The sequence below is a fragment of the Hypanus sabinus genome, chromosome 5, assembly GCF_030144855.1.
Source record: "Hypanus sabinus isolate sHypSab1 chromosome 5, sHypSab1.hap1, whole genome shotgun sequence".
NCBI classification, from domain to species: domain Eukaryota; kingdom Metazoa; phylum Chordata; class Chondrichthyes; order Myliobatiformes; family Dasyatidae; genus Hypanus; species Hypanus sabinus.
In genome coordinates this window covers 183669555-183689952 of record NC_082710.1, presented here as the reverse complement: position 1 = coordinate 183689952, position 20398 = coordinate 183669555, and the positions used below count along the sequence as shown (strand labels likewise).

The 20398-nt window shown below is 47.0% G+C and overlaps 2 protein-coding genes across 2 annotated transcripts in view; both read left to right on the top strand.

Moving 5' to 3' along the window:
* The window catches only part of LOC132394725 (butyrophilin subfamily 2 member A1-like), a 30912-nt gene extending 25748 nt beyond the window's left edge, over nucleotides 1-5164 (top strand). Inside the window, exons 10-12 of the mRNA XM_059971110.1 lie at nucleotides 609-635; nucleotides 1299-1325; nucleotides 2240-5164. Of these exons, the coding sequence (XP_059827093.1) occupies nucleotides 609-635; nucleotides 1299-1325; nucleotides 2240-2781 (596 nt within the window). The 3' untranslated portion in view covers nucleotides 2782-5164. The remainder of the gene's footprint in view (nucleotides 1-608; nucleotides 636-1298; nucleotides 1326-2239) is intronic.
* A 10940-nt stretch (nucleotides 5165-16104) lies between these two features.
* On the top strand, nucleotides 16105-19579 carry LOC132394862 (myelin-oligodendrocyte glycoprotein-like). Its single transcript, XM_059971270.1, has 2 exons — nucleotides 16105-16201; nucleotides 19227-19579. The coding sequence occupies exons 1-2, from the start codon at nucleotides 16141-16143 to the stop codon at nucleotides 19577-19579; spliced, it is 414 nt and encodes a 137-aa protein (XP_059827253.1). The 5' UTR covers nucleotides 16105-16140.
* The last annotated feature ends 819 nt before the right edge of the window (nucleotides 19580-20398 follow it).

Here is a 20398-nt window from a genome sequence, read left to right as displayed (position 1 = left end):
GAGCAGGTTCACCAGGTTGATTCCAGAGATGAAGGGGTTAGACAATGAGGAGAGATTAAGTCACTGGGACTATACTCTCTGGAATTCAGAAGACTGAGGAGAGGTCTCGTAGAAACATATAAAATTATGAAAGGGGTAGATAAGATGGAGACAGGAAAGTTGTTTCCACTGGTAGGTGAGACTAGAACTAGGGGACGTAGCCTCAGTAGATTTAGGATGGAGATGAGGAGGAACTGCCTTCCCTGATTCTCTGCCCAATGAAGCGGTGGAGGCTCTCTCAGTAAATACATTTAAGACAAGGTTGGATAGATTTTTGCAGGGGAATTGAGGGTTCTGGGAAAAGGCAGGTAAGTGGATATTGGTCAGAGCAGGCTGGACGGCCACTCCTGCTGCTGTTTCCCTCGACTTCCTCCTGATGGTCCATAAGCAATTTCTTGGTCTTGCTGAGTATCTTTGGTGACACATTAAATCTGCTCAACCTCCTAATGAAATCCAGCTGCTGCTGCACCTTTTCCATATTTGCATCAAGGGTAGATCCTCAGACATGGTGACACCTGGAAACTTGAAGTTGTGTGGATCTTTTTAACACTTGGCCTTTTATCTTTCAGGAGAGATACGTATTCTCCCAAAAATGGGTAAGTCTCGCGATATGTACAGGAGGTGGGTTGGGGTGAGGCACAGGAGATGGACCCAGTGACAGTGGTGGGATTTGACTTGGAGTGGAAATTGAAGGGGAACCTGTCCCCTGTGCCCCTGACACCAGGTAGCTGTGTCGGGTTCCAGATGACGTTTATTGCCATGGAGACTACTTAAATAGTGTGACCACCATCAAAGTTAACGATGCTGCTGCCCACAGTTCAACATTTTAGCAAAATCTTGCCCCTTGGTGTTTGGCCTTGTTAAACTTTAGTCGGTATCTACAGATATCCATCCCAGCAGCTGAAATCCTGTCACCCATCCATGTCACCACATGTCCCATCAAACTTGCATCCCAACTTCCACTGCTCCAGTTGGGTGGCCGTGGTTTCTGCAACATGGGAGCCTACTCCAGGACTTCAGTAGTGAACCCCTCCCCGTCTGATTGGGTGGAGCAGAGTCTCACTTTGCTGTCCTGGGAATAGAGATAGGGGACCCTTCGGCTATGTCTACCTCAGTGTTCATCACCTTTTGTTCCATCTGTCAATCTGCCCGCCCGTTGTCAGTGTACTGTTGCCACAAAGCAACCAATTTCCTGTGATAATTACCCAGATTCTGAGTCAGCAGTGGATCATATTAATCCTTTTTCTTTTAACTTTCAGCCATTAAAAGAATTAAAAGAGTTGCTGGTAAGATCTTCTGCTCAGAATGTCTTGGCTGGATTGTGCGTGTCGGTGACTTTCCATTACAACCTCACGGAGGGATGGTCGCTGTGATCCATTCAGCCTGTGCTGATCTCTCCCCTGGAAATCTCAGCTTCCCACCTTTATCCACTTCTCCTTTGGGAAATTGATGTTGAATGTGGTTCAAGGCCCTTTCCCAGATCGTTAAAACCTGTTTGCTATGTGAATAACCTGTTCATTCCCACCCCACCCACCGGTTCCTTAAAGCTGTTACAGCCAGGGCAGGGGGGTATAGTGGGGATAAGGTCCAACTACCTATTAAAAGCTCCCAGTGGCGTGCGTCTCAAATAGCCTCTGGCAACGAAATCCAGCTCCTGGCCCTCGCGTGTGGCTCAGCTATTAAGCCTGGGGGAGCAGTTTCTACTGACAGGAGAAGGGGCAGAGGCAGGTTCCTGGCACTCCATGCAGAAATGCTGGGGTTTTCCATCTAAGAGCAGGAAAACTCTGATCTCAAGCCTGCGCTGCCTTGAGGCTATACCCGCTCATGGAGAAGGCTTTGGGAGTGAGTCCCGAGGGGTGGGAGGGGTGGAATCCGGAGCTCGAGTCCATTAGGCAGCCCTGGAGTTCAATACTGGCAGGCAACTCCTGTGCCAAACCATAGCAGTCTCTGCCGTTCCTTTGGATTCATCAGCTGCGTGGTTCAACGCATCACCCATGGTCATCCCTGACCAACAGAGTCCACCCTCCACTGGCCTTTCTCCACCACAAACCTGATCGAACACCCTAGATTTCAATCCTAGAATTCCTGCACGTTCTGCAGGGAGTAGAATACGCCCCAGGGTTAGAGGGGTAAAATGTTGATGTTGGTTAACTCTCATCATCTTGCCTTGAACATTTCCTTCTCCTTTCCACCCTATTAGTTTCTGTGACACTGAACCTTGAGGCTGCACACCCGAACCTGGATGTATCTCCTGATCTGACCATTGTGAGCCACGTCAGGCAGGGGATTCCTGCTGAAAGCAGCAAGGGGTTTGGGTCCATATCAGCGGTGTTGGGAAAGGAAGGATTCAGCTCCGGCAGACACTTTTGGGAGGTGGAAGTGGAAAGAAACTCGGAATGGGACCTGGGAGTGGCCTTGGATAAGACAGCGAGGCAGGGGGAGATACCTTTGAGTCCAGATAATGGATTCTGGACCATTGGATGTCATGAGAAGGAGTTCAGAGTCAACAACAGCACCAATGTACAGATCTCCATCAAACCGTGGGTCCAGGAGAAGATACAGGTGATTGGGATATATGTCAACTACAGTGAGGGAAAGGTGTTGTTCTACGATACTGAGACAAACTCTCATCTCCATACATTTGAAAAGTGCCCTTTCAAGGGGATGATATTATTCCCCTTCTTCCACCTCCCAAAGAAGGGAGTGTCTCTGAAGATTTGTAAAGTTGCTCCTTCAGCATAAAGAGTTCGTGCTGTTTGGGCATCCCCAACCAACTCATCTATGCGAACCAGTGACTATGGCCAGAAATGTTCTGGTCTTTCCCACACTCTCCAGTGCCAACTGCATTATCTTATGCCTTGTTGACCAACCAAGCCATCCGCATCCTTGACTCCAAATTTTGGGCACTGGTTTGGACACCTTGACTTGCTGAGCCCCTCCAGCATCTTGTCCATCTGAGCACCTTCACTGTCTGCCCGAAGAGGCAGGGTCTCAGGTGGCTTTCCATTCCTGCTTTGTACTCCTTCCCTCTCACCCCACCTTATTCTGGCTTCTGCCCCCTTCCTTTCCGGTCTTGTCAGCACTTTACGCCTGGCCTCCCAGCAGTTAGTTCGTTACTGTTAGTTGGTCACTGCTGGCATCCAGGGCAGTAATAAAGATTTTCCACCTCTCTCTGTCCTTGGCTGTCCTCTCTGCTGTGCCCCAGGGTCCTCATTTCAGCCCTGATGGTATGGTACCAAGTTGTCCTTCAGGGGTCAAATGAAGCTCGATCTCTGCCGGTGTTCAGGGCTTCCTTCATCGTGACAGTAGCTTTCCCTGGTTTTCACTGCTGCCAGTCATGGAGTCTCGGGGTTCTTCATTTCAGAACAATACTTTTTGACCAGACTGGGTTGTTAGCCCTGAGCTGAACACCTAAACCCGCAAGACCAGTGGATCGCTCTTGGTCTGGCCTGTGTCCTTTTACCTGTTTGGCTTGGGTGGCCCTACCAAGAGGCTCTGAGTCCAGCCCACGTAGCTCTCCGGGTCATTGAGGCACACAAGTCTCTGAACCCTACGACAAGGCTGAGGTCCCCTTGGAGGAATTACATAAAGACATAGAGTGAAATCCATAGTTTGCATAAAATCAGATCAGCGAGGGCTGTGCCTGCAAGTATAGACAAGCTTCTGGTGTCCGCATAGCACGTCCTGAACTTAGTAACATGTTGGGAATGTGGAAGGAAATGAGACAACCTGGAGGAAACATAGGGCCATGGGGAGAAAGTACGACAGACAGCAGCAGGAATCAAACGGCAATTAGAGACTGATAACGTAGTAAAGCAGTTGTGTTTGACTGCTACAGTACTGTGGCATCTGTTATTTGGTGGGGGTGGGGGCAGATGGATGGGATTCGTCATGATGTTGCTGTGTGTGTATCCTTGGGGGTGGTAGGCGAGTGCCAGTGATGCTTTGGGCAATTTTGATTACCAGCTGTGGAGCCTTTCTGTCTGCCACTGTAGAGTTTTTGTACCAAGTACTGATGCAGCATGTTGGGGTGCTGTCTACTGCTCTTCTGTAGGAGGAGACGAGTATAGATGTGTAAAAACGAACCACAGACCAGTAGGTTTCCTCCAGGTTTTCTTGTTGCCTCCCACATTCCAAAGGTTTCCCTTCCTCCACCATCAGCGCTGCCCTCAACTGCATCTCTTCCATTTTGCGCACATCTGCCCTCACCCCATCCTCCTGCCGCCCCACCAGGGATAAGGCTCCTCCTGTCCTCGCCTACCAGCCTCCGCGCCTAGCGCATAATTCTCCGTAACTTCCGCCAACTCCAACGGGATCCCACCACCAAGCACCCCTTCCCTCCACTTTCTGCTTTCCACAGGGGTCGGTCCCTGCGTGACTCCCTTGTCCTTTCGTCCCACCCCACTGATCTCCATCTTGCCACTTATCCTTGCAAGCAGAACAAGTGCTTCATCTACCTCTACACCTCCTCCCTCACTACCATCCAGGGCCCTAAACAGTCCTTCCAGGTGAGGCGACGCTTCACCTGTGAGAGCACGGGTGTCATCTGTTGTATCCACATGCTCATAGTGTTGTCTTTTGTATATCGGTGAGATCCAGCGTAGATTGGAAAACTGCTTTGTCGCAGAAGAAGAGGGAACTCCCAGTGGCAATCCATTTTAATTCCACTTCCCATTCCGACCTGCCATGATGAGGCCACGCTGAGGTTGGAGAAGCTGATTTCTCGACCTTCTGGGAATACCCATTTCCCCCTCTCACCTTATCTCCTTGCCTGCCCGTTACCTCTCTCTGGTGCTCCTCACACTTTTTCTTCAACAGTTACTTCCCAACTCTTTTCTTCATCCCTTCCTATCTATCAACTTGTGTTTTTTTTCTTCCCCCCCCCCCCACCTTACTCTTGACTCCTCATCTTTTTCCTCTAGTCCTGCTGAGGGGTCTCGGCCAGAAACGTCGACTGTGCTTTTTAACAGAGACGCTGCCTTGCCTGCTGAGTTCCTCCAGTATTTTGTGTGTGTTGCATGGATGTTGAAAGTCCAGCTCTCTTGTGAGATGGATTGTGTTTTTCTCAATTTCTAAACTGTAAAATAGCAGCTGTTATTTTGTGAATAAATACTCTACACATTTCTGACTGGCTGATGTAGTGTTTATACAGGCTGAGGTGCGCTGTCACCCCACCCGGTTCAACAGCAGGACAATAGCTGGGTGCCCCTGCAATGGTTCTGCACCCACCTTAGTGGGGACGTAACGCTCCCGGGAGGTGAGCCACCCACAGATACCACTCTCTCTGCTGTTTTCCCTTTATCGGTCTGGACCCAAAACATCGTCGACTCTTTCAGATCCACAGGTGCTCCCTGACCTGCTGAATCTTTCCACCAGATCTGGCCCAGGGAGATAAAATGCTGAGGGGTACAGAGACAGGATCAACGCAAGCAAGTTGGGCAGGGCTAGAACTGGAGGTCATGGGTTAAGGGTGAAAGGTGAAGTACTTAAGGGGAGCCTGAGGAGGAACCTCTTCACTCAGAGGGTGGTGAGACGTGGAATGAGTTCCAGTGGAGGTGATGGTTGCCTGTTTTAATGTAACATCTCACAGGATGGGAGGCTTTGGTCCGGGTGCAGACCATTGGGACGGGCGGTGACTAGATGGGTGGAAGGACTGGATTCAGTGCTGCAGTGCTCTGATGGATAGAGTTACAGGTGCGGGTTTGCATAGCAAGGCCAACATTAGCTGTCCATCCATGAGAAGGTGGGAGGGAGGCTCTGTAGAATCTCCCCACCTCAAAGTACCTACAACCTACTGAATGTTGAAAAGACTAGAGAGGGTGTTTCCTAGAGTAGGGGTATCCAGAAGTAGAGGGCACAGACTCAAGTTCGAGGCGTGACCATTTAGAACGGAGGTAATGACCATTTTTTTTTATATAGCCAGTAAATCTGTGTAATGCTCTGCTACAGACTGTGATGGAGGCAAAGTCCCAGGCAGAAGTTGATCGTTTCCTGATCGGTCAGGGTATCAAAGCGTAGATCAAGAAGGCAGGTATATGGGGTTGAGTGGGATACAGGATCAGCCATGATGGAATAGCACAGTGAACTTGATGGGCTGAATGGCCTAATTCTGCCCTTGTGTCCTATGGTCTAATACATCGTTTTTATACTCGATGGTCTATAAGCAGATTTTGAATCATTATCAATATTTAAGACTCGGTTGGTGCAATCAGCAGGAAATGCAATGTTAGCATTTCATTTTCAGTGGATTAGACTACAAAAGCAAGAATGTGGCTCTGAGGCTTTAAGCAGCATTGGTCAGACACGCCTGGAGTAGAGTGAGCAGACTTGGGAAGTGCTGACACTGGAGGAGGATCAGAGAATGATTGCAGGAATGAAAGGGTGAATATTTGAGGAGCATTTGATGATGCTGGGCCTGCAGTCGCTGGAGTTTCGAGGATGGGGAGGATCTAATTTAAACCTATCAAAAATTGAAAGGCCCAGATAGCGTGGACATGGAAAGGATGTTTCCTATAGTGGGGGAGTCCAGGACCAGAGGGCACAGATAGAGTGGATGTGGAGAGGATGTTTCCTATAGTGGGGGAGTCTAGGTTCAGACGACACAGATAGATTGGATGTGGAGAGGATGTTTCCTATAGTGGGGGAGTCTAGGACCAGAGGACACAGATAGAGTGGATGTGGAGAGGATGTTTCCTATAGTGGGGGAGTCTAGGTTCAGACGACACAGATAGATTGGATGTGGAGAGGATGTTTCCTATAGTGGGGGAGTCTAGGACCAGAGGACACAGATAGAGTGGATGTGGAGAGGATGTTTCCTATAGTGGGGGAGTCCAGGACCATCCTATAGTGGGGGAGTCCAGGACCAGAGGGCACAGATAGAGTGGGTGTGGAGAGGATGTTTCCTATCGTGGGGGAGTCTAGGACCAGAGGACACAGATAGAGTGGATGTGGAGAGGATGTTTCCTGTAGTGGGGGAGTCTAGGTTCAGACGACACAGATAGATTGGATGTGGAGAGGATGTTTCCTATAGTGGGGGAGTCTAGGACCAGAGGACACAGATAGAGTGGATGTGGAGAGGATGTTTCCTATAGTGGGGGAGTCCAGGACCATCCTATAGTGGGGGAGTCCAGGACCAGAGGGCACAGATAGAGTGGGTGTGGAGAGGATGTTTCCTATCGTGGGGGAGTCTAGGACCAGAGGACACAGATAGAGTGGATGTGGAGAGGATGTTTCCTGTAGTGGGGGAGTCTAGGACCAGAGGACACAGATAGAGTGGATGTGGAGAGGATGTTTCCTGTAGTGGGGGAGTCTAGGACCAGAGGACACAGATAGAGTGGATGTGGAGAGGATATTTCCTATAGTGGGGGAGTCTAGGACCAGAGGACACAGATAGAGTGGATGTGGAGAGGATGTTTCCTATGGGGGGGGGGGAGTCTAGGACCAGAGGGGACAGATAGAGTGGATGTGGAGAGGATGTTTCCTATAGTGGGGGAGTCTAGGACCAGAGGACACAGAGTGGATGTGGAGAGGATGTTTCCTATAGTGGGGGAGTCTAGGACCAGAGGACACAGAGTGGGTGTGCAGAGGATGTTTCCTGTAGTGGGGGAGTCCAGGACCAGAGGGCACAGCCTCAGAACAGAGATGAGGAGCAATTTCTTTAGCCAGAGGGTGCTGACCCTGTGGAGTTCATTGCCACAGGTGGCTGTGGGGGGCACAGTCATTGGGGGTATTTAAACTGGAGGTTAATCGGTTCTTGATTAATCAGGGTGTCAAAGGTTATGGGGAGAAGGTGGGCAGATGGGGTTGAGAGGGATGATAAATCAGCCACGATGGAATGGCACTGCAAACTCGATGAGCTATTTTATGATATAATACTTTGAATGTGAAATGGAAGACTTGCAGAGGGATCTGGACCAGCTGGAAAAATGGGCTGAAAATTGGCAGATTGAATTGAATGTGTGAGGTGTTGTACTTTGGGAGGACAGACCAGTACAGGTCTCACCTACGGTGAAGCACAGGAACTGAGGAGTGTGGTAGAACAGCGATCTGGGAGTTACATTGCTGTTTGCTAGAACTCCAGTTAGGCTTAACTTCTCTGTACCCACTTCCAAGCGCCTTAAGAATATGCCCTCTCATGTTAGCCATTTCAGCCCTGGGGAAAAGCCTCCAACTACCCACACAATGACTCATTATCTTGTACACCTCTATCAGGTCACCTCTCATCCTCTGTCGCTCCAAGGAGAAAAGGCCAAGGTCTCTCAACCTATTCTCATACGGCATGCTCCCCAATCCAGGCATCATCCTTGTAAATCTCCTCCGCATGGTTTCCACCTCCTTCCTGTAGTGAGGCAACCAGAATTGGAGCACAGTACTCCCAAGTGGGGTCTGACCAGGGTCCTATATAGCTTCAACATTACCTCTCACCTCTTAAACTCAATCCCACGATTGGTGAAGAAAAATGCACCATATGCCTTCTTAACCTCAGAGTCAACCTGTGCAACCGCTTGGAGTGTCCTATGGACTCAGACCCCAAGATCCCTCTGATCCTCCACACTGCCAAGAGTCTTACCATTAATACTATATTCTGCCATCATATTTGATTTACTAAAATGAACCACTTCACACTTGAACTCCATCTACCACTTCTCAGCCCAGTTTGGCATCGTATCAATGTCGTGCTGTAACCTCTGACAGCCCTCCACACTATCCACAATACCTCCAACCTTTGTGTCATCAGCAAACTTACTAACCCATCCCTCCACTTCCTCCCTCAACCAGGTCATTTATAAAAATCACAAAGAGTAGGGGTCCCAGAACAGATCCCTGGCACACCCCACTGGTCACTGACCAATACGTAGAATATGACCTTTCTACAAGCATTCTTCGCCTTCTGTGGGCAAGCCAGTTCTGGATCCACAAAGCCATGTCTCCCTGAATCCCATGCCTCCTTAATTTCTCAATAAGCCTTGCATAGGGTACCTTATCAAATGCTTGCTTAAATCCATATACATTACACCTGCCGCTCCACCTTCATCAATGTGTTTAGTCACAGCCTCAAGAACTTCCATCAGGCTCGTAAGGCATAGTTTCCTTTGACTAAGCTATGCTGACTTCCTAATCATATTCTGCCTCTCACAATCTTCTCTATCAACTTACCAACCACTGGAGTAAGACTCACTGGTCTATAATTACCTGGGCTATCCCTACTCCCTTTCTTGAATAAGGGAACAACATCTGCAACCCTCCAATCCTCCGGAACCTCTCCCATCTTCGTTGATGATGCAAAGATCATCGCCAGAGGCTCAGCAATCTCCTCCCTCGCTTCCCAGAGTAGCCCGGGGTACATCCCATCCGGTCCCAGTTACTTGTCCAACTTAATGCTTTCCAAAAGCTCCAGCACATCCTTAACATCTACATACACGTTTTTCAGTCTGCTGTAAGTCATCCCTACAATCGGCAAGATCCCTTGATTGGTCCTATTCTCTCACCTGAGAGATCTGACACCTGACCAGGTTCATATCCCAATACCAGACCAAGTACAGCCTCTCCTCTTGTAGGCTTATCCACATATTGTGTCAAGAAACCTCCCTGAGCACACCTAACAACTCCACCCCTTCTAAACCAGTCACTCTAGGGAGATGCCAATCGATAATTGGGAAATTAAAATCTCACACCATAACAACCCTGTTATTATTACTCCTTTCCAGAATCTGTTTCCCTGTCTGCTCCGCGATATCCCTGTTACTATTGGGTGGTCTATAAAAAACACCCAGTAGAGTTATTGACCCCTCCCTGTTCCTAACTTCCACCAAAGAGATTCCGCAGACCTCCATGACTTCCTTATTTTCTGCAGCCGTGGCACTATCTCTGATCAACAGTGCCACGCCCCCACCTCTTTTGCCTCCCTCCCTGTCCTTTATGAAACATCTAAAACCCGGCACTTGAAGTAGCCATTCCTGCCCCTGCACCATCCAAATCTCTGTAATGGCCACAACATCATCAAGTGCTGATCCACGCTGTAAGCTCATCCGCTTTATTCATGATACTCCTCGCATTAAAATAGACACATCTCAAACCATTAGTCTTGAGTGCGTCCCTTCTCTATCACCTGCCTATACCCCCTTTCACACTGTCTACAAGCCTTCTCCATTTGTGAGCCAACCAGACACTTCTGTTCGGTTCCCACCCACCCCCACCCCCCCCCCCCCAGCAATTCTAGTTTAAACTCTCCCCAATACCCTTAGCAGATCTTCCCGCCAGGATATCGGTCCCCCTCGGATTCAAGTGCAACCCGTCCTTTTTGTACAGGTTTTCTCTGGACTGGTGGAGGCCGAGGGAAGATCTGATAGAGATTTACATTTTTTGCTACAGTATGTTTATTTGCATTTTAGTACCATAAGATACAGCTTTCACCTTCCTATGCCTCCTTATATTATTCAGAAAATACAGAAGTTGCTGTATTAACACAACAAACAACACACACAAAAAATACTTCTATTTCAACAAGTGGTAATCTATATATAAAAATGTGTAAGATTTACATTTTTAAAACTAAAATAAACTTTATTCATAATGAAAACATCTTCACAAGAATCTTCACATTTATTAATTCCTAGATTCAAGGACAAAGCGTTATGCAGAGTTCAATTGTATTTAAAAATAATAACCAAAGGTTTATAAGATTGCGAGAAGCACGGATAAAGAGCGTCTCGTAATCTTATTTCCTGGATTGAAATGTCTAATAGCAGAGAAAATGCATTTCAGAATCAACTTCCCTCCCCTCCGCCATCAGATATCTGAATTGATTCTACTGTTTCTTTGTATTTACTGGGAATGCCTGCAAGAATATGAATCCAGGGGGTGGTATATGCAAATACTTTGAATTTTGGTCGAGGCGGGTCCGATGGGCTCTTCGTCAGGCGGATGAACGTCCGGCGATGGAGGCAGATACTGTACTCGGGTATTTGATCGCTGCTCCTTTGCCATGTTGTGAATAAAACGAACTTGCAGGGCTGTTTCAGACCACAGGGTGTAATGGCTGCTGGCCCCACCAGTTTCCTGGTGCTCACGTGGTGTTGAGAGCAATCCCCTTTGCGGCTTTATGGCGGGGAGGGGACAGCATCGGTGCTGGAGATGCAAAAAAGACTAAATAAACTTATTAAGAGCTCATCCTTGTCTACAACCGGACTCTTTTGAGTTAGGGGTGGAGAAGAGGTCACTAAGCAATCTGTTATCCATTATGGACAATCGGGTACATCCTCCCGAACAGTTCATCCGCGACAAAAGAACACACATTACTGTACAACAGACTCTGACTTACTGTTTCGTACATCATTGGAAATTATTGCACATTGGTAAATTAGTACTGTGTACATTATTATTCCCTGCTTTATTAGTTCGGTCTACACACTGTTTTCCGTGTTGCTGCTCTAACGATAGAATTTCCTACTTGGGGTCAATGAAGTATTTGCTATTACTATTATTTAAGGCGGCCCTCCCTTCCGCTGTGAAATTTGGCTGACATTTCTGTTACAGAAACAATAGATTGCACACTGAGTGGTGCACAGCTTCCACAGAAATCAATCCCGGACGAGCCCTCACAATGTAACCCCCTGGGTCGCCTCAGGCTCGCTCAGCTCGTTCTTGTCTAGGGGGAGCAGCCTTCGGCCCCGCCAAACTGGGTAATCAGCTGGTGTGGATGCTGTGTGATGTCCCCGCCTCGCCCAAAAACAGACAGTTCACCATATGCGATTAAATGAGTACAATTTATAAAGGTTTATAACTTTATAAAGGTTTATAACTAAGTGATTAATAACCATACAGTATATATGAAAGAAAAAAAGTAAAGAAAAGGCACCAAACTTATCAAAGTCCAAACCACTTCGTGCACAACCGTTGGAGCTCAATTACTGAAGTCTTCTGGCCACCATTCGATCCCCTCCGAACTCCTCGACTCGCAGCTCAGGACCCTCCAAGTGGTCAACCAAGCACATCTAGCTTCATCCCCCCTCCTCGGGGTACCTCCTGGCCTCGGACCCCCGCTTGGGGTCCGTTCCTCGCCCAGTTTACAGCATTGCGTCCTCTCTCTCGACCCCCTCGCGCCGATCTGCCCAAAAGCCCGTCAACAAAAGCTTACAGACTCAGAGGAAAGAACAACATTAATCCCAATTGGTTTACACAGGAATACAATTCTCGTTATCAGTAAATTTTAACCCAAACAAGCTTCCAGCACTCTCTCGCGACAAAGAAGCATTCCTACTTTTAACAGAGAAGCTATTTTGATTAACATACGCAGTAACAAAGATAGAGAAGAAACCCCCCTTTACACTCTGAAAGGTCAAACTTTCTTTTTCAATCTTTTTATTAAGTTTCATATATAAAAAATATAACATAACATAATAATGAGTAGGTTATAAATACACTAGGCTTGAAGTTAAATTAGTAATAAGATATCAATATCTTATTGAGATATCAGCAAGGAACATCATAAAATAATCAATCAAACCTGTATTAATTGTATATAAAAAAAGGATCATCACAAAAAGAGAGAAAAAAATACAAGAAAAAATATATATTGAAATAAAACAATAAACCTAAACTAACATGGGCAATAATAATAGTTTATATGTACGTGATAGTATCAAGAACTCCGGAACTCCATACCAGAACAAGGATAAAAAGAGAAAAGATCCGGAAGAGGTCAAATTAACTCATATGAAAATGTCGAATAAACGGTCCCCAAGTTTCTTCAAATTTAATTGATGGATCAAAAATAGCACTTCTAATTTTTTCTAAGCTCAAACAAGAAATAGTTTGAGAGAACCACTGAAACGTGGTAGGAGGGTTTACTTCTTTCCAATTTTGTAATATAGACCTTCTGGCCATTAGAGTTGCAAAGGCGATCATTCGTCTAATCGGAGGGGAGAATCGACTACCATCCTCAATTGGTATACCAAAAATTGCAGTGATAAAATGAGGTTGTAAATCAATATTCCAAACTGAGGAAATGATAGCAAATATATCCTTCCAATAGTTATATAAGGTGGGACATGACCAAAACAGGTGGGTCAATGAAGCAACTTCTGAGTGACATCTGTCACATTGAGGGTTAATATGAGAATAGAACCGAGCAAGCTTATCTTTAGACATATGGGCTCTATGTACCACCTTAAATTGTATTAAAGCATGTTTAGCACATATAGAAGAAGAGTTAACCATTTGTAAATTTTTTTCCCATTTTTCTGTTGATATAACATAATGAAGCTCTTTTTCCCACTCTTGTTTAATTCTGCCTGACATTTCTGGTTGTATCTTCATGATCATATTATAAATAAGAGCCACTAAACCCTTCTGACAAGGATTCAAGGTAAAAATTATATCTAAAAAATCCATCGGAGTTGAATTGGGAAAGGATGGTAAAACTTTATTTAAAAAGTTTCTAATTTGTAAATATCTAAAAAAATAAGTTTTAGGTAACTTAAATTTGTTAGAAAGTTGGTCAAAAGACATCAAACTCCCTTCAGAAAAAAGATCACGAAAGCATGTTACACCTTTCCTTTTCCATACGCTAAAGGCTTGATCTATTAAGGAGGATTTTAAAAAAAAGTTAAATAAGATAGGGCTATCAAGAACAAAATTTCTCAGAGTGAAAAATTTATGAAATTGAAACCAAATTCGTAATGTATGTTTGACAATCGGGTTAGATATCTGTTTATTGAACTTGACTAAATCAACGGGAAGAGAAGAACCAAGAACAGAGAATAAGGAATATTCTCGTGCATCATTACATTCCAAATTTACCCACTGTGGGCATAATGATGAGTCCAAATCTTGTTTCCAGTATATTAAGTTTCGAATATTATTCGCCCAATAGTAAAATCTAAAGTTAGGTAAAGTGAAAGGTCAAACTTGGAGGCAGAGGACAGGATTCTGGGGAACAGAGGGAACAGGGATCATGGACATAAGTCCCTCAAAGTTGCCATCCAAGTTGCTAGGGTTGTTAAGAAGGCATACGGTGAGTTGGTCTCCATTAGTCAGTCGTTCAGGGGCAGTGAGGTAATTTTGCGGTACCCTAAAACCCTGGTGAAACCACACTTGTTCTCTTTGGAGCGAAGGGGGTCAGAGGTCGGCAGGGTGTGGAGGGCTGTAGTCGGGGTTAAGCAGCAGTTCGGCTCGGACCAGAAGGGTCTGTTTCTGTGCTCTGACCCTGTCCGTGGAGGGGAAGCCATGCTTAGCAAGCATTCCGAAGCGTTCCAAAGCAGATACAAAGGAGCCGGAGAGGACAGGAGGTGCAAGGGAAGAGTGTGGAGACAGGATAGCTGAGAGGCGGTGCTGTGATAGCAGAGTGGAGCGGAGCAGTTGCTCACACTGCACTTGGAGTATTGTGAGCAGTTTTGGGCCTCTTGTCTAAGAAAAGATGTAGTGCCACTGGAGAGGGTTCAGAGGAGGTTCATGAAAATGATCCCAGCAATGAAAGTTTAGAAAAATGAGGGGAGATCCCATTGAAACCTATTAACCCGCATGGGTTTCCTCCAGGTGCTCTGGTTTCCTCCCACATTCCAAAGGTGCATGGGTAAGGGTTAATGCATCGTGGGCATGCTATGTTGGCCCCAGGTGACACTTGTGGCTGCCCACAGCACATCCTCAGACTGTGTCAGCCGACGACTCAAACAACTGTTTTCACTCTGTTTCCATCACATGACAAAAACTAATTCTACACAGGTTTTGTTGGTACCATTTCACCTGCCTTCCGGGCTGCCAGCTGCCCCTGGCGCCCACACTGTGCCAGACACCACCATCCTGGTGGCCAGTGATCACTGTGGCCCCCATTTCGACCACTTGCCCCGAGTCACACTGCATCTGTGGCGAGGGACCTCTCCCTGACCTGACAGGTTACTGTTGGTTCTCCAGCTGGATTAATAGATTGGCACAAACTAAGTGGGAAGAAGGGCCTGTTTCACTGATCCGGTGTCCTGTGACCCTCCAGATACTTCCATGGACATTACCAGTACTTCCCACTACACTATCTCTGTAAGCATCTCCACATCCCCCAAACCCCCGTGGCCTCCCCCGCCCCCACATCACCCTCTGAGTTCCCCTGCTCAGGTGACAGAAAGGGAATGGGTGGGACTTGGAGGGAATGGGTGGGACTTGGAGGAAATGGATGTGGAGATGGTCCAGAGGAGGTTCACAAGAATGATTCTGGGATTGAAAGTGTTAACATATGAGGAGGGTTTGGTGACCCTGGGCCTGTACTTGCTGCGATTTAGAAGAATAAGACAGGATCTCATTGAGACTGTCAACAGATGCGGATATGGCCCAAGTGCGGAGTGAGAGGCGCTGAAGCAGGCTGATATCTCACAGACTTTAATGTGAACAAAGTTAAAGGGGAAATAAATAAATAAACACTAGGCCAAAACAGGGCCATTGACCAAAACACTCGATCAGAAAACGAAGCCTGCACTGTGGCTGAAACGGACAACTAAGAATCAAACGAATCCCGCTAGCCTTCGGAGTCAGAGGCTGGATTGTCCAGTTCTCTGAGGCAAACCGGAATGCAGGTAATGAAGTGTAGCTATGACTGTATCCAAGTCTCGGCAAGTACTCCGACGGAATGAATAGAGTTAAACACTAACACAGTGAAATAATCATTAGCGGACACGAGCATAGTCACGAGTGCAATTGCCGTATCTGCTGCGCTGCCGAATCTGTGGTTGTGACAGATATCTAGGAGAGGAGAGTGGGCCGTGGGGAAAGGGAAGGAGTAGGGGACCCAACGGGAATTGTAGGGTGGGTGAGAGAGGAACCAGAGTGAGGAATGGAAAAAGACACAAGGTAGGAGGGGTAGAAGACACTGGGAGTTAGAGAAATCGATTTCAGTCCTGATGAAGGGTCTCGGCACAAAATATCAACTGTTTATTCCTCTCCATAAATGCTGCCTACCCTGCTGATTTCCCCCAGCATTTTGAGTGTTCCACATCGGCCATTTCTCATGGGGTGAGGAGGGTGAGCAGATTGGCTCTTTCTCTTCTGGGTACCAATCCTGGTGGGAAATTCTGCCTTTCAGGCTGTGCCCAGGCAGCGGTGTGACGGTTTGCTGTGATGGAGTCCTCAGTGTTGCTGCCTCTCCTCGTCCTCGGTTTCATCCATCAAGTCCAGACCGGTGAGTGACTCTCGCGCCTCTGTTAGACTGTGCGCTGGGCCGGCCTGCCTTCCGTTTGCAGTTGGCACAGTGTGGGATCCATTTTGGTGACGGTGCTTGAGAATCTGATTGGTTTCTGATGGGAGAGGGTGAAGCCATTGTCTCTCCACACCCTCCCACTCTTCCTCCATTCCCCATCCCCCCAGTAACTCCTACATCATCGATCCTCTAACCCAGGGGTGGGCAAACTTTTTGACTTGAGGGCCACAAAGGGTTTCTAAAATTTGACAGGGGGGCCGGACTAGGAGCAGATGGACGGAGTGTTTTGGTAATACACCTCATAAGAGAAAATAAAATATCATGGGATATGTAGAAAACATGTGCTTTAATTTCAATTGAAAATGAACAAATGCATTACAACAAAATTTCTGTCTTTGAAGTCCCATGGTATTTAGCTATTTATTGAAATGACTTTTAAAACACTGAAAATTAAATTAATAAAATACAGCTTTTTTTAATAGTAACAGTTATTATTTTAAAGCACTGAAAATTCTGTTATCCTTCAAGATATTATCATCATCACTCTCCTCCTGACTGTCTTTATTTCAAAAACGGTAGGAGATGCAGGTCTACTTGTCCTGCTCCTTCTTATTCAATTGTCCCCTGTGCCAAAACTCAACAACGACCCGCACAATGACAGAACAGTGAGAGCGCGCCAATATGCGGAGCTCTGTGCTCGCAAATCCCCGCAGGCTATCTCCCTTAGCCGGAACGCTGGCTCATTGTGAGCCGGTTCGGATGTGCCAGGAAATGGGTCGCCACAAGGTCACAAAGTAAAGCGCAAATGTGGAGTAATACGCTGCACCACAACAAAGGTCGATGTATATAGAGTGCGTCATCTATTGGGAAAACGCCAGAATTGCGGGGAAAAAACGTTAACAAGGTTTATTAATATAATTTCATCAAGTTCTGCGGGCCGGATTAAAAAGCTTAACGGGCCGCATATGGCCCGCGGGCCGTAGTTTGCCCATGCCTGATCTAACCAGACATCTGATTGGTGGTCAGTGTCAAATGCATTGACCTTTGCATCAAAGACATGAGATAGCTTATATGCATAGATTGAATGGATATCCGTAAAGTGACACCAGATATAGGAGTGTCTGTACATAAAGTGACTGACGGAATGATAAAATAGTGGTGGCTGAGAGTGTGGAGGGGTGGCTGGAACATCATGACTGATCCCATTCACTCTGCTCATGAAACGTTTCCCCTCTCCCATCAGGGAGGAGGCTACATAGCATCCACGCCAGGACCACCAGACTCAAAACCAGTTACTTTCCCCAAGCAGTGAGGCTGATCCACACCCCCAACTACCCACTAACCCACCCCTCCACACCCCCAACCACCACTACTTTATCATTTCCTGTCAGTCACTTTATGGACATGCATTCAATCTCTGTATATTATCTATATAGGCTGCAGCTGTTACCGACTTCATGAAAACCTGTGTGGATGAGTGTGTGCCTACAAAGAGTTACTGTACATTCCCAAACCAAAAACCGTGGATGAACCGGGAGGTACGTCATGTGCTGAAGGCTCGATCTGTGGCATTCAAGTCTGGCGACCCAGATCTGTACCAGAAAACCAGGTATGATTTGCGGAGGGCTAATTCAAGAGCAATGAGACGATTTTGAAGAAGGTTGGAGGCGATATTGGATATACCACAACTCTGGCAGGGTTTGCAAGACATTACTTCCTGCAACGTGAAACCCAATGGCATGAATAGCAGCGATGCTTCACTACCAGATGAACTCAATGACTTCTGTGCGTGCTTTGAGAGGGAGAACACAACTACAGCTGTGAAGATCCCGGCTGCACCTGATGACCCTGTGATCCCTGTCTCAGAGGCCGATGTTAGGCTGTCTTTAAAGAGGGTGAACCCTCGCAAGGCGGAAGGTCCCGATGGAGTACCTGGTAAGGCTCTGAAAACCTGTGCCAACCAACTGGTGAGAGTATTCAAGGACATTTTCGACCTCTCACTGCTATGGCTGGAAGTTCCCACTTGCTTCAAAAGGGCAACAATTATATCAGTACATAAGAAGAATAATGTGAGCTGCTTCAATGGCATTCGCCCGGTAGCACTCACATCTACAGTGGTGAAATGCTTTAAGAGGTTGGTTATGATTAGACTGAACTCCTGCCTCAGCAAGGACCTGGACCCATTGCAATTTGCCTATCACCAGAACGGGTCAACAGCAGACGCAATCTCAATGGCTCTCCACATGACATTGGACCACCTGGACAACACAAACACCTAAGTCAGGATGCTGTTCATCGGCTATAAATCAGCATTCCACACCATCATTCCCACAATCCTGACTGAGAAGCTGCAGAACCTGGGCCTCTGCACCTCCCTCTGCAATTGGATCCTCGACTTCCCAACCGGAAGACCACAGCCTGTGCAGAGTGGTGATGACAGCTCTTCCTTGCTGACCATCAAAAAGTGCACCTCAGGGGTGTACGTCCATTATTAAGGTCCCCCAACTCCCAGGGCATGCCCTTTTCTCACTGTTACAATCAGGTAGGAGGTACAGAATCCTGAAGGCACACACAGCGATTCAGGAACAGCTTTTTCCCCTCTGCCATCCGACTCCTAAATGGACATTGAGCCACTGCCTCGCTTTTTTAAATGTACAGTATTTCCTTTTGCACGTTTTTAATCTATTCAATATATGTACACTGTAATAGATTTACTTATTTATTTTTTCATTTATTATTATTTGTCTATTATTTTTCCCTGTATTATGTATTACATTGAACTGCTGCTAAGTTAACAAATCTCACAGCACCTGCTGGTGATAATAAACCTGATTCTGATCCTCGCGTTTATTGCGTTTTTATTATTGAGCTTTTTTCTGCTGCATCGGATCTGGAGTAACTATTATTTTGTTCTGCATGACACTTGCGTACTGGGAATGTCATGAGACAATCTGGAATCACCCTGTACGAATGCCGTCAGTAATTTCAGGCCCCCTTGTCGTTGCAGGGCAGTTACAGGTGGCTTGTTCCCGGATTCCGATAATGGCACAAGTCAGCTCCCACGTGGTGCTGGAATGCCAGGTGATCCCGACCATGGACCTTCGGGACAAGGAGATCCGCTGGACCAAGGACCAGACCCTCGTGCACCTCTACCGCTTCAGACAGGATGAGAACGACCAGCAGGATCCCAGGTTTAAGGGCCGCACCCAGCTCTTCAAAGACCAGTTCCAAGTGGGCAACGTCTCGCTGAAGCTGCACGGTGTCGAGCTGTCGGACGTCGGCAGCTACAACTGCTTCGTCGAGGTGGCGCCCGACAACAACCACGATTCCAGTGTCCAGCTGGAGGTGACCAGTGAGTAACCCAACACACCCACCTCCACGACTTCCCCGTCCGGCACCGTTTACCCCGGCTCCTTTCACATTTTCCGCCAATCCAGGGAAAAGGCGTATCCACCATGCTCTCCATGTTCCCCACCCTCATCCTCTTCTCCCTGTCTGTGCAGGCAAGGGCGAGCTGGGAAATGAGGCGTAATTCAGTGGCCACTTTATTAGGTACACGTGTACACCTGCTCGTTAATGCAAATATCTAATCAGCCAATCGCGTGGCGGCACCTCAGTGCATAGAAGCGTGCAGACCCGGTCGAGAGGTTCAGTTGTTGTTCAGACCAAACATGAGAATGGGGAAGAAAAGGAAACTTCGTGATTTTGACTGTGGAACGATCCTTGACCCAGACGGGATAGTTGAGTTTCTCGGTAACTATTTATCTCCAGGGATTTTCATGCAAGAAGTCTCTATAGTTTACACAGATGTAACGCCCCGCCGAGGGTTTTACCGCCAATGCTGAGAAGTTCATGTCATGGGCTTCCTTTAGCAGCAGTGTTTGGGTTGCTGTTAAAGATAAGGTCATCCAATCAGGAGAGTGGAGCGGGGAGGCTGTTCCGGAGACGGCTGACACCTGACGGCTGGGTCATATTTTGTTCGGCGGGAGATGAAGAGAGAACCGGATTCGATCCGGTGGGAAAACGCGGTTCGATGGCAGAGGTCTACCGGGATCAGTGAATAAGGCTTTTGGAAGATTTGAGCTTCTGCCTTTGCAAGTTTGACTGTCTAATTATACTGGCCCTTTTTGTTTTTTTTCTTCTTTACTAATTGTTTACTCAAGTTAACATTTATAAATA

Bases quoted from the DNA above. Each gene is read 5' to 3' on its own strand.
- LOC132394862 (XM_059971270.1), top strand. From the start codon at position 16,141: ATGGAGTCCTCAGTGTTGCTGCCTCTCCTCGTCCTCGGTTTCATCCAT. The intron at 16,202-19,226 runs GTGAGTGACTCT...TTGTCGTTGCAG, and splicing joins CATCCATCAAGTCCAGACCG to GGCAGTTACAGGTGGCTTGT.